Source organism: Hevea brasiliensis, chromosome 16 (genome assembly GCF_030052815.1).
Source record: "Hevea brasiliensis isolate MT/VB/25A 57/8 chromosome 16, ASM3005281v1, whole genome shotgun sequence".
Classification (NCBI taxonomy): Eukaryota; Viridiplantae; Streptophyta; class Magnoliopsida; order Malpighiales; family Euphorbiaceae; genus Hevea; species Hevea brasiliensis.
In genome coordinates, this window is record NC_079508.1 from 65655556 (window position 1) to 65669960 (window position 14405).

General features: G+C 35.9%; 2 protein-coding genes across 2 annotated transcripts; one reads left to right on the forward strand and one right to left on the reverse strand.

The window, feature by feature from the left end:
* Positions 1-1831: 1831 nt before the first annotated feature.
* On the forward strand, positions 1832-3948 carry LOC110670255 (protein FIP2-like). Its single transcript, XM_021832235.2, has one exon. It carries the CDS (start codon positions 2301-2303, stop codon positions 3729-3731), a length of 1431 nt encoding a protein of 476 aa, XP_021687927.2. The 5' UTR covers positions 1832-2300; the 3' UTR covers positions 3732-3948.
* A 4816-nt stretch (positions 3949-8764) lies between these two features.
* LOC110670232 (cationic amino acid transporter 6, chloroplastic) lies at positions 8765-12395 on the reverse strand. Its single transcript, XM_021832209.2, has 5 exons — positions 11508-12395; positions 11147-11369; positions 10435-10765; positions 10011-10239; positions 8765-9540 (listed from the first exon to the last, which is right to left on the reverse strand). Exons 1-5 carry the CDS (start codon positions 11926-11928, stop codon positions 8984-8986), a joined length of 1761 nt encoding a protein of 586 aa, XP_021687901.2. The 5' UTR covers positions 11929-12395; the 3' UTR covers positions 8765-8983.
* Between the last annotated feature and the right edge of the window lie 2010 nt (positions 12396-14405).

The following is a 14405-nucleotide window of genomic DNA, read 5'->3' on the forward strand; positions in this document are numbered from 1 at the left end:
GGCTTTGTTTTCCACTTATACAGATACTAGGTTTCAAGTTTGAATTCACACAGCATTAGCATCATCATTTTTTTTTAAAAGATTTTTTGTCGTTAATTTTCTTTCAAATAGATACATAATTGCAATTAGTGACCCATTGCTAATTTTCTTTCTCTCTATGATTATTATTATTATTAGTATTTTCGGCAAACTGTTGTGATAGGGCTACAACGATGTAAAAGAATACAGGAAAAGGCAGAGAAATAGAAGAAAGGGGAGAAAAATGAGAAGAAGAAGGAGGAGAAAAAGAGAGAAAGAGAATGAAAGGAAGAGGGAGAGAATTTAAAGAGAGATATAAATTGAATTGATTAATTTTGAATGAATAAAGAATATAGCCCCTATCTCTAATTTATTTTCTGTTTCAGCACAGTAACTAATAAATCTCATCTAACTAATCCTAACATTACCCTCCTTATGAAGATCATCTTTGTCCCCAAGGATGAAAAGGGCTGCTTAATCCATTGTGCATCGCTCATGCTATCCTCTTTTTCTTTCTCTCATAATTGTTAATGTTTGCATAGTAATTTCAAGAAAGACACTTAGTTATTTTTACATCCACTTAGTATTTTCAAGAAAATATTCATCTTTTTTTCTTTGGTTTCCCCACATTTCAATTGCAATTCCAAATCACAACTACTATAAGATTGATACCATTTTTCACAATATCTTGTTTCTATTGTTTCCTTTTATTCCCTTATGAAAAAAGGCCCTAGCAACAAGAAAAGATTCGAATGTAAAGATTCTTGGAGTAGAATTAAATTTATCCAACAACACTCATGATAATTCTCAAGAATTTTAGTACATTGAAGGGCAACAAACAAATGTATTATTACCCATTTCTTGAGCTAGTAATTCTATGAATTGATCCATTTTTTGCAATAATACCTGTTGATTCTATCCCATTTTCTATTGAATCTATTCCATTCCTGTTGAATCTGCTCCATTGTAATATGAAATTTTTGTTTGTCTTGATTCCGGTAAAATGCTTCATTAGTTTTATGAGAATTAAAATCAAAGATTTGATTCTTTTTCCCACCATGGCTATTGAAGCAGATAGAGAACAAAAAGAGCAAGAATATAGAAGGAAAGGAATGATAAAAAAAAAAAAAAAATGAAAAAAAGGAAGTATAAGGCAATCATAGATTGTATAACTCTGACACCAATTGTTGTAATAAGCCACAACTAAGCAAAAGAAGGAGAATGAGTGAGAGAGAATTTCAAGAGATATGGAAATTTAATTGATTAATCTTGAAAAAATAAAAAATACAGCCCCTATCTCCTATTTTAACTCCTGTTTTAGCTATTCAATATAGTTACTAAAAAACCACATATAACTAATCCTAACATAAACTTACCATTTGCTCACCTTTGATAAAATCTAAGTTTTCTACTCAACTTTTTAATCATTGCAGTTAAATCCAAAAACTATGAAGCAAATCTAAAAAATTCACAAAAAATATAAATGATTTATTTTGCAAAAAATTTAAAAATTTTAAGGTATTGTATGCATTATTTTTTAATACATTAACAAAACTATTTTGAATATATATTTCACTACACGCTGTTTTGGAATTCAAAGTCAATGTTAATTTCAAGTTTGAACGAAATGAAAAATCTTGGAATTGGATAGGAGTGAGTGAGTGATTTTGATTGTTCCAACTGAGATATAATCAGATATGGAGGCCCAAATGACCCAAGCAACCAAAAGCCAGTCCCACTCCCTCCTTCAAGATCAATCCTAGCCCGCAACCCGTACGGTGGAGAGAGAAAGTAAAAGAGACGTGGATGCCGCTCCGCTCTGGTTTTCCTCCATTAGAGGGTGTGTATAGAAATTTTGAGTTTAGAGTTTTTATTTTAAAGTTAATTATTTTTATAATAAAAAAATTGATTTAAATTATTAAATCTCTATTAAATAAATAAAAAAAAAGGTGGGCGAACAAGTTGAAGTAGCTGTGGTGGAATTAGCGTGAGTGGTGGCGGAGTTGTTGGGGAATTGGTTGTCTCATAGTGCGCATTTCACTACACCTTGCACGCTAGTACCTTTGCTTTCCTTTCCTTTCCCACTCACTTGCTCCCTGGTGGTTGCCACCATCTTCTCTTAACTACATCTCACCCACTTTTTTCCCACACAACAATGATACCCACCGCCACCACCACCACCACCACCACTACCATTAAGCCAATTTCCCTTTCTCTGACCTTCTCCTCTCCTCTTCTTATCATCCATCCACCTCCCAATTCCCAATCCACCTTCCTTCGCCATGTCAACCCCTACTGATTCCATTCCCAGGCGGGTTCCTCCGCCGTGCTGGACCCAAGAAGAAACTATTGCTCTAATTGAAGCATATCGTGATAAATGGTACTCTGTTAACCGCGGCAACCTCCGCGCTGCCGACTGGGACTCCGTGGCGGCCGCCGTCGCTGATTCCGCTACTGCCGACACGCCTAAGTCTTCCCTACAGTGCCGGCATAAGATCGAGAAGCTCCGGAAACGATATCGTACGGAGAAGCAGAGGTGCCTTAACTATCCAGGTCGGTTTTTTCCTTCTTGGGATTTGTTTCCTTTATTGGATTCCATGGCAATTGGGTCTGCTGGACCCAAGCAATGTCAAGATATCGATGAAGAGAATGACATTGGAGATGGGTTTCGAGTGAAAACACTGGGGGATAGGTATTTGATAACACCAAACAGGCGTAGCAATATTGATCAGGATTTCGACGCAGATTTTGATTCGGGATTGGATTCGGATTTGGCATTTAGAGCTACTAAATATAGCAGGATTGAAGAGGATTCTGACTCTAATGTTTCTCGTGCTTTGGGAAATGGGTTCTGTCTGAAACCTGTTGGTGATGTGAATTCGGTGTCTGTGGCGTTTAGGCCAAAGGATCATGGAAGAGTTGATGGGAAACTGAAGGCCGATATTGACTTCCATTGTGATTATGAAGGCGGGGTCTGTATGAAAATGGAAAAAACACAATGTAGGAGCTTTCTGCCTCAGGGACCTAGATTGAAAGGTTATGGCAAGATTGGTGGTGATTCTAGCCCTATCAATAGAAGTATTGGTGAAGGTGCTGATACCTACGTTGGGTTTCCTGTGAAAACGCTAGGTGATGTGCCTCCAGGGTTTAAGCCAAAAAACTCTAGGAAGGTTGATGAGAAATCTTTCCCTAATTTTGGTAATGATAATAGGTTTGCGGAGAACATTATTGATGGCCTGGTATCTCCTCTCCCAGGGTTTAGACCTAAGAATAATGGTAAGATTGATGGGAGCTTGAAGCTTGATGTTGATTCTAAGGTTTTGAATGGGTTTGGTAATTTCAAGAAGGGTGACGTTCAAAGTGGTGGCAAGAAAGTGATGGATCCAATTGCAGAGGTTGTGTCAGCAATTAAGATGTCTACAAAAAGTTTTGTGAAGGTGGAGAAGATGAAAATGGAAATGGCAATGGAAATTGAGAAAATGAGGATGGATATGTTGTTGAAGCATAACCAGATGATTCTTGAGTCGCAGCAACAGATTGCAGACGCATTTGCTAAAAAATTATTGGAAAAGAAGGAGAAGAAGAGGAAGGAAGTGGATGTGTTGTCACCTTATCAAAACAAAAATGGAGGCTCTCAAGTTGCAGCAACAGACTGTGAAAGCATTGGCAGAAGTGGAATTTTGAAAGAAGAATGTGAAGGTGCTCTTATTTAACTGTCAGATCTAGGACAGGAGTCGCAGTTTTGGGGCTTGGGGGATTTTCTTGGTGGCCTTTTTTATTTTTTGGTAAATGAGGAATGATATACACTCTAACAAATCCTGCATAGACTTTTCATTCCACGTAGCAGTGGAATACTAATAATTAGATGTTTCTTTTCATTGGTAAATAGCAAGAACACTACCAAAGAATGATGGTTTTTTTTTCTTCCAATCTGGCCGGTTCAATTATTTCCCTGTTCATGTCTGCCTAATTCATCTCATTAGCATAACTTTTCTGAACTTCTGGGCGCTGGTGACAAATACGATGTTACCAACTTCTGGGTTGTGGGTGAGAAACTGTGAACCTTTTAAGCCTTACTGGGCGCGGTGAAGATAGGAAGAATGCTATGGAAAGTTGGATTGAATTGCAATGATGGATGAGGTGAATCGAAATTGTGACTTTTTAAACCTTCTAGTCTGGCAAGATAAATAAATGCTCTAGGATTTCCCCTCTAAAAGAAAATAAAAGTTTCCATCTTTCTGTGCTGAAAGTCTGTGACCACCATTGACCTGCCTGTATGATGTTTATTTCTCTTACACATGCTCCGCGACTGGAGAGGTTGAAGTTAATTGTGTTATCTTGCCTGGAATTTCAGGCAAAACAAGTTCATGGTTAACTGACCTTGAATTAAAATCAAGCGAACAGAACAACATGGACGAAATTGTTAACAAACAATGGAGGACACAGGACAATGGGCAGAAACTAGATATGTCATACTTCCCTTTTTATCGTCTGTTTCAGTGATGACTACAAATTTTTTACTAGTACAGTATATTTTTCTATTGGCGCGTTATGGCGTTCTGCTCAAATTAGTCATTTTCAACACAGTAAAACAATTTTTATAGAAAAATTTCTCTTTTACATATAGAGATTTTCTTACCATCCCCTGCCAGAAAGAAACGAGATTAACCTGGTGTCACGAGTGGCTTCAGAAGAAGAAACTTGGAGCAGTTCGCAATAATTGGCCTTTATCTCCAAGATTTCTAGAAATGCTACCATGTCGTGTCAGCGGCTGCACTTTCATCAACTTTCCCATTAATCATATGATGAAATTAAAAACCCTCATCAAAACATGTCTCGGTGCCTTCTCTTTCTTCTCTGTTTCTTACCATGCCAACCAATAGAGCCTGCTCCTTCGTATATTGCACCAACTTTGGCTCGGAAAAATTGTTCAAGTTCAGAATTTTCACTAGAAAATCTTAAGTTCGAGCTTCACTGAATTTAGATGGAGTTTTATATGGAAAAGGCAAGCCTACCTTGTCAATTCGAATTGGTTGCGCGCTGCGGCTGGCTCAGGGGCTTCTTTGTTGGGTCAATTCATTTAGTCTGGTTGGGCTTTATCTGTCTTTTGTTTTGTTCTTTGAGCCTCTCCATAGCCCATTTCGTTTTTGATGATGGTTTCCCATGGGGCCTTATAATTCATTTAACAATTGAACGAAAAAACAGAAGAAGCAATAAGTATAGACTAACAAAATAAGTCCTTATTTTCTTTCATGAGAAGCCATGCTAGTCTATCTTGAGTAAGTAATGGTAACCTCATGAGCATCATTTGCAAATTGTGACAGAGCAGAAAAGTGAAAGATGAGATAATTAGAAAACATAAATAACTTCCTTTTTTTTTCCTGAAAAATTATTTGACAGTATCATTTTAAGAAAAAAATATTGCTTTTGGAAAAAGAAAATTTCAAACCAAATGATGCCCAAACATTATGAAAAACATTAGCCATACTTGTGAGACGATTATCAGGTAACTCACTGAACATGTATGGCAAGAACCATTACTCATATAGTAGTACTGCATCTGCAACGCAGCAACTCTGACACATAAAAGTAATATATCGACCAACCGTAAAGTAGCTTCTTAATATGATGACATGACCGAAAGCAAAAGAAAGGGGAAGCATGTCGGTCGTTAACTTACCAACATCAACGAGTCCATCCTTTCGCAATACAAATGTTCTCTTCTTTACCTGGTCCAAGATAGCGATTTTAGTGGTGTGCTAACACATATATGTTATCCACCATTTACAATTAAAAATATAGTATTAGTTAAAGAAGTTAAAAAATGAAGCAAGAAATCCATGGACGTTTATTGTCAAACATATGCTAACTTCTGATTCAAATGTTATTGCACCCCCTTGTTCAGCGAATCGCTCCCTGTTCTTCAGATTATCTAGAATCCAAAGTCTCCAGTCCTACACTCACTTCACTGAACAAGAAAACAACAGAGTAATTGCATAATTAGAAATCAATATATAGAATAAATTTTTTCCAGCAAACTGTTGTTCTAAAAAGACCTTTCAAAAACATGACTCCATTGACTGGTCATTCAACTGATAAAGATAAGACTTAGGGACATTGGTGTAAAGTGCACCACACAGAACTTGCTTTAAATGATACCTTTAATGTTGGAAATGCACAGTTCAATAGGATAGTATTCTCATCTGTTCCAGTAAGAGTGTAAGTGTCATAATTAATTAACTAATCTGACCTGAACATAATGGCCCGCATGAAAGAAAACAACATTTGCAAACAAGATATTAATGCTTAAAATATTTAGTTGATGCCATGTAGTCCTGGTCCCAAATTGGATGCTGCCTTGATTTTCATTTATTGATACCAACCATTGGAAGTCCTCAGTAGAGTCAAGCTCCTGCTAGAACCTAATTAATAAAGGTTTCCCAACATGTCAATAGGATTTGCAAATCTCGGCTATGGCAATATTGCTAGATATATCTTCCGACACAAGTGGCTTGCATGTTATAGTTCATTATTGTATTCTCATAATTGCTAAGTCGTTCTGCCATCAAAACGAAAAGACTTCACGCAAGCTTGTCTGTAGCCAATTGGATAATCATTGTTAAGCAACTGAAAGTATGAAAAATAGACAAATAGGGAGTAAAAAAACAAACAAAAAAACAGGTGAAGTGTTGGATACACAAGCTGTACAATAAATTGTAAAGCACCCAGAATACTGCATGATGCAATAAAAATTCAAAAGACTGATAGAACAATATATAACTCTGGTCATAAAGCCTCACATCAGAAACAGCAAATTAAATGGGTCTGATGCAAAAATGTGAATATAAATGGCTTTCCATCAGTGTTTGTATCATGTTACAAAAATGTGAATTGTTCATCTTTGACATAGTTAAATTGAAAGCAGGATTTTACAGGTTTGCTTGGCGCCCAAGCCAAAGTTTGATTAATATGCAAATCATCACGAGATACATTCACTTAAGAACTTGTCGATTAGAGTCTACCCACTTGTTTTTTCGTCGAATTTAGGCGAAGCTGTCACCTTTAGATTGGATGATTTCTTTTAAACAATCCAATACGTAATTTTTGTTGTTTCGATACAAAATTGGCATCAACCATGCTTTGAATAGTACTTGAATTTATTAAATTTGTTATGACTAAGTTTTAGCAGGACACATAGCAGCGAGCTATTAAGGTGATATAATTCATATAATTTCAATCGAAGGGAACATTCTCATATACGTCGCAATGATGAAGGCATTCATGTTAGTGAAATTTGTCCTATTTACGTCTAATTTATTTAGTAATTTTAATTATTTATTTAAATTTATTTTAAATTCAATTAAAATTTATCTATTCCCATAATTTTTCTTTTTAAATCTGATTAACATTATTAGATGGTTAATATTTTTACTTTTTAGCACTATAAATATTAATTACATATTATTAAAAATAATTATTATTTATCAGCTAATTATATTTCATGAAACAATGATCAGCACAAGACAAGATAACATATTTGTGTGGAGTGGGTTGTTTTTCATGTGGAAGCTGACATATAGCATCTCTGATTGTTGTACTTGGATTCCAGTTGTCTTCCAGCAGCAGCAGGTTCTGCGGCTTCTATTTCTTTTTCTTCTGGAACAGTTCTGTCCTGTATCTCTCTTTCAGCAGTCAGGTCAGGTCAGGTCAGGTCATCTCCTCTATCTTTTTTTCTAGTTTGTAAAGCTATCATTTTACTGAAAATTTTCTCCCATCCAAGAATTTTGATTAGTTGGTCAGGATTAGAACACTATTTCTGTGATGTCCATGGAATATTAGAATTTATTGCGGCTGAAGAAAAGGCGATCACTTATGCAGTACAGTTGACAGATATCTACTGCAGAATATGTCTGAATGGTAATGAGCGAAAGGAAATGTAAATATGGAAAAAACAGAAAAAGAAAAAGGTAATGCGAAAAAGCACTGAAAACATAGGGCCACCAATGAAAATTAAAACAGTTGAAAAGAAATTGAAGGAAAATCAATAGACTTCCTTTTGGGCATGCCAATGAGAAAAAGGATGAAAATTTTGCATCAGATCCCACTATAGTATACCGTAGATAGTAGCACTTAACATCAGAGTCATATATAAAATTTGGACCCAAACCAGGGGGGGGCCTTGACAGCTGTTAAAATAGGATTGGCTGTTCTTTGATATTTTCAATTCTTATTTACTCTTATTAGCCCTTTCTTTTTGTTGGTTTTTATACAAGTTGAATTAATTGAAGATTGCAATTGGACAAACATTTCAATGTTATATGTTTTATATTGGAAAAAAATATAACAAAACGTATATAAAAAATAATAAAAGAAAACTTAAGAATATTATAATGAGGTAAAATTTGTCAAGTCATTCCCTTGTGGTTTTTTTGTTTCTATTCAATGGGCTAATCATGTCTATATTATAAACAAATCCTTCCCTTTAAAAGATGTTAACTTGCCCATTTTGGATGAGCTAGTAAATGACAAAATTGAAGTATATGTTGCCTTATCCTTTTTGGAGAGTTTCAATATTGTATAAATCATTGCATCCTATGGCCCCAATACGATCTCAATCATCCTCTCCACTCCTTGAAAGAGCATGCACTTCTTGCTATCTTGCCAGTAATATGATGGTGGTATCACCATGACAGATGGAAGAATAAATTAAGGAAAAAAATAGTAACACACCAAAACAAAGATCAAGTATAGAAAATCTCTCTCAAATGCATTTTTTCCTTGTTTTTATTTCACTTTATTTTGTTTCCATTTAGCTGTGCTAATATATATATTTGCTCAAGAGAGTTTCCATATATAATATCCACATTGCGACAATATCCCAAGAACTGAAAACAAAGTGCTTAAAAAAGGCAGTAAGAGATAATTACAGAAGGAAAAAAAGGGATAGAGTAATTCTTTTTGGTTGTTATAGCACTTGAATTTCTAGCTTACTTTGTTGCTGAACTGGTGGGTGTTGTATTTCATCAGCACCCACTTCTATCTCTTCAGCTTCATAAGTTGAGTGTACACCGTATAACACATAAAACGTAGTTATCAAACATGCCCATAGAGCAAACCTCTGGAAAGACAGCAGCTTTAATGTGGTCATGAGAAACACATTAAGGAATATTGATATTGCAGCTGGCCATGGCATGAATGGCACTGACCATTTTTCATTTGGTTGGCTAATGGAAGATATCTTGTTTTGAAAGAAAGCTGTAATGGCAATCATAACCACACCAAATAGAGATAAACCCCATCTTTGTTCTTTAAGTTTCCATGAAATGGAGAAGCTAATTGCACTGCATGAGAGGAGGAAGAGGTACAGGAGGGTATGTGAAGGTGGGTTTTGGTTAACGATCACATATCGTCGGTAGATGAGAGCATTGGCTACTAGGTAGAACACCAGTAATGTGCTGATGGAGATCATTTCAAGAACTATGCTGAGGTCAGTGAAGAGTGCAATTGAAGCTGTGCAAAGCCCTACATCATGAGAAAAAAGACAAAAGTTCATTGGATCTCCTTTTCCCTTTCTTTTTCTTTTAAGCCTCATCTTGTACCAAATCAATAATATTGTGTCCAAATAACAGTACAGTACCTCCATAATCCCAATATGGTTTTAGTGAGTTAGGATTTATTGTTTTACTAAAGGAAAATAAATAAACATTTTTCATTGTGAATCTCAAACAAGTAGGAAATCAATATCGTATTTTTATATTACTACTATTGATTATGAACATCAAAGTTGCTTGTGAGAACCCGACATTCTATCTATCAATAAGAATTTATTCCCAATCTTCTCTGTACTTTAGTACAGCCATCTTCCTCCCTAATTAGCCAAGTCCCTCCAAATTTAAAGCATCTCGATTGTGTTAGATTTTGTGCTTTTAACTTGTGAGAGAAGTCATAAATTAAAGAATTGGAACTTTCAGAGTTTGTAGGGAATCACTTACCCAAGAAGAGTGTAGCATTCAATGGGGTGCCTGTGGAAGGATGCACCTTGGCCAACCAAGAAGGCACAAGCCGAGCCCTTCCAAAGACACAAAGGTACCTTGCTTGGCCTAGCATGGCAACCAGGAGAGAAGCTACTATTCCCAAACTTGCTCCAGCCCCAACCACATTGCTTGCCCAGTTCCACCCAATCTTTTGGAAAATAATGGAAAAGGATGCATCTTTGGGTATCTATAAATAATTTCAATTAGTATACCTAATTAATCATTAGGATTATCCACTTAGAAGATACTTTTATACATATACATACATATATATATATATATATATATATATATATATATATATATATATATATATATATTTGCTCATACACAAACACAAGATGTCTTTGTTACTACTTTTAGTAAACTTTAAATCACCTACCATATTGTAAGGCACCACCAAGCACAAAGACAAGGCCATGAGGCAATATAGCACACAGACTATGAGAACAGAACCCACAATGCCCACAGGAAGGCTTCTTGAAGGGTTTTGGATCTCTTCTGCCATCGTTGAAACGGAATCGTAGCCGATATAACTGAAGTAAACTTTAGCTGCTCCATAAACAACACCATTGACACCAAAAGGAGCAAGCCCTCCTGGCTTAACCAAGTTCTTGGCACTCCCATTACAGAAGCCAGCAATTATGATAAATCCAAAGAAAATCACATGGAAGACCGTCATAATAAGGTTCAACATTGAGCTTTCCTTTGTACTGCAATCCCAAAAAAAAAAAGGGGACTTCCATCACTTTCAAAATCCTTTAGCCATTACTTCACAGTCCAACAACTAGAGCACTAACCAATAAGGACAAAAAACCGATTAGTTATACTTCTTAACAGGAAAATTAAATGTAAACCTTCCGTGATTATAGATCCAATGGCACAAATCACTCCCAATCCAACATTAAGAACTACTATTCTAAATTCAGTAATTCACTAATAAGCCAAAATGCCAACTTACGCTTGCTAAAGAAAGGTATAGTGACAAAAACAATTGCCTGTACCAAGATTAAGAAAATAGCAATATACTGTTCATACATACAAGGAAAACGGGGGGTAAACAAGAAAATAAAGGTCATAACAAGCGATCAAACCTATGGCAAAGACAGAGAGTGAGAAGAAGAATAAGAACAACTGCTGTGAAATCCAACTTATCATAACCCTTCACTAGTCCATCCACTTCAACTCTCCATGAGTCTGAGTCATTCTCTCCCAAGGCATGGCAAAGATAGTCGGTGAAACTTCTTGCAACCGCAGCATTTGATAATACATACTCCAGCAGGATGTTTGCCCCAGCAAAATAGCCTACAAACTCTCCTGTATCACATCCAAAAGAAAGAAAATCATTTCAAGAAAAGAAAGAAACAATTTAACATAAATCAAGATCAATTGATAATAGTTGCGTCTATCAAGAAATGAAGAAAAGGAAAGTTGTGGTGGGCATTGTTCATATACCAAAGGTTACTCTCAGGTAACTGAAGGCGCCCCCGGCAACAGGAATCTGGACAGAAAATTCAGTGTAACATAAAGAAGAAAGAAGAGCTGATATGCCAGCAATAATATAAGATATGAAAACTGCAGGGCCAGAGTCCTCATGAGCCACAGAGCCAGTGGTGACAAAGACACCAACACCAAGCATGCCTCCTACACCAAGAGCTATTAAGTCATGCCACTTGAGTTTCCTCTTCATATCTGCACCAGACCTTAGCCTTACTTGGTTAAGTTCTTGGTCTGGGGTCCATGTAGCTAGCATTCTCCTTTTAAGCCTGTGAGGGGTTTGTGAAAGGGACTGGAGATACTTGGAGAAAGAAGTATTGGTTGTTGAAGATTGAATGGTTGCCATGTTAGAGAAAGGAGTGTGTTTTTGGGTTTCCATGAGAAGCCTGAGGTGAGGGTTTTTAAATATGGAAGTTGAGAGAGAGGATATAATTCTAGATTCTTTGCAAAAGGTTGATGGGGAACCAAATGGGCGTCCCTATAGCTTCATTGAAAATACCTAGTTGCTCATTGGGTTGATGTTAAATGACAAGTGTACCCTCAAATACACTACAGCTTTTTAGTGCCCCAAGAACCAAAGGAGGGAGGGGGTTCTTCTGTTATGGAAGCATGCAAAGAAAGGAAAAGGTAGAAAAAGGCCCAGCAATTTTGAAAATGAGCTTCTCTTGTTTAAGAGGGATCTCAAATCACAACCAATGTGAGAAGGGATTTTGACCTAATCTTTTGGAATTTCACCTTCACCTCAAACTTTGAAAAGAGGTGACCAGCGTCCATCCCACACTTACTTTGTTAAAGCAACGATAGATTTATTTTTCACGAAGACCTCAATAACATTTGGACTTGATTCCTCGATAGAACCATCCCCGCCCGTTGTACAATGCCAGGCTTCAAGATATCTCTAAAGTGTTTTCAAGGGAAACACGTGTAAGTGCACTAAGGTATATGGATTTATGTTTTCTTTCGGTATGATTACTTTACCAAGCTGACCTAACAACAGCCTACACATGATCAATCCATGAATGATACTCTTATATGTATATATTAAAGTAGTTATATTTATTATATCTGTCTAAGGTGAAGAAGCAGAATTAATCATTTATTATTTTTCTATTAGGATTCTTTTAACCTCGTGTCATTGATTTGTGTTCAAGTTTGAATTGTGAAATCTGCGTGGTTTAAAAGCAAATACTATATGGTCACTTTGAGGTGCTCTTTTAGCTGCCTTAATGTCGAAGCTATTACTGCTGCAACTAAATCCAACTTCAATTTTTGTTTACTGCATTCTGTCAAAAAGAAGACATTTAAATATAATTAGTACAAGTGTATATATCATATATATATATACTGCTGTCTCTTTAGCCTTATCTAGAAGCATAATATTAAGTCAAGAAAATTCACTTCCACTTTGCACTGTAATTAGCTCCGATCCTGCTGTCATTAAATGTAATAGTATTTTAGACTTTTAGTGGGTTAAGCTTAACCTTAATTATTATAAATAGAAAATTCCTGATTCCCTAGATTGTAGAATTAGTAAAGTGGAAGGGCATTGAAATGTCAATTCAGAACCAAATCAGTCTGTTTGATGCAATTGAAAATTAGCATTCTTAAGCATTTCGAATATCATTTGCTCAGCTTCTTAGTTATCAAGATTTGGTATGATCTACATACCTGAAGGTACTAGTCTTTTTCAGTCTAACAATGGTTTTATCTCTATAGGGTATATACCAAATTCAAGTATATGAGGTGTCTTTCGGTAGTAGAGATATAGTTCACAAAGTGAAATAGACACTGATTTTATCCTATTTTTCTTTAAGTAGGCGCAAAGCATTTAATATCTAGCGGGGCTTAGCATATCCATTGAAAATGATACATCAAGATACTTCACTAGCTAGCTAGCTGCCCAGAAAATCTTTATGTATTTATCAGTAAAAAGAAGAAAAAATTCGATGGGAATCAGTTATATCAGTTAACGGTTAGAGATGATAGTTGAAATCCTATTAAAAATCAACTAGTGGGAGATATGGTGGTGCACCAATTCCACTATGGAAGCTTTATCTCGTGCACTCTTTTTCTAGCTAGTGACTGATCTTGATCCCTCTCTTTTTATTTTTTAGCATCCATTTCACGTCAAAAGACACTCTCTATTTGGGATGAATGAAATCTAAATATTCTTCCTATATTATGACCTCTGCTGATGCTGCTGAAAACCAACTGTCACCATCTCACCATCATCGATCCATCAGTGAGTAAGGAATTGTCGATCTTTTACTCATCATTGATATTTATAAAGCAGAATTAGCTGAAAAATCCTCAGTTGAGATTGAGAGGTTCATGGCACTTCACTATCACATATCCACACATGTCAATATGGGAAGGCTTCAGAATTTTGCTTCGTCTGGGACCATATTTTTTTTCCTGCATGTCAAATTCCACTTGGATTTCATTACTGTGTGGAGGATAAGCTATCTAGGTCCACACCACATGGGAAGCATCTGGAGTATACTCATGCTTGAGTTAATGTGGTTATCTAAATGGCAAAGATAATCATACTCTCAAGTGAAATGATTGGGGAAATTAAGTGGATAATGTTTGCTAATGATCAAAATGATGTCAGGATAGAATTAGAAGCCAATCACATATATAGTGAGAAAGTACATTATATTCTCATTTACTACTAATTAGCAGTACTCCTAAATGTGGTACTCCATTACTTTTATTAAGGTCATCAAGTATATTCATCGATCAATGTTTGCACAATGTATAGGACAATTAGTGTAAATGAAGAAAAATTATGCTTTATTTCTTGTCATCACTTGAATATATTGAAGCTCCCTCATAAGTCTCAACCTCCTCAGA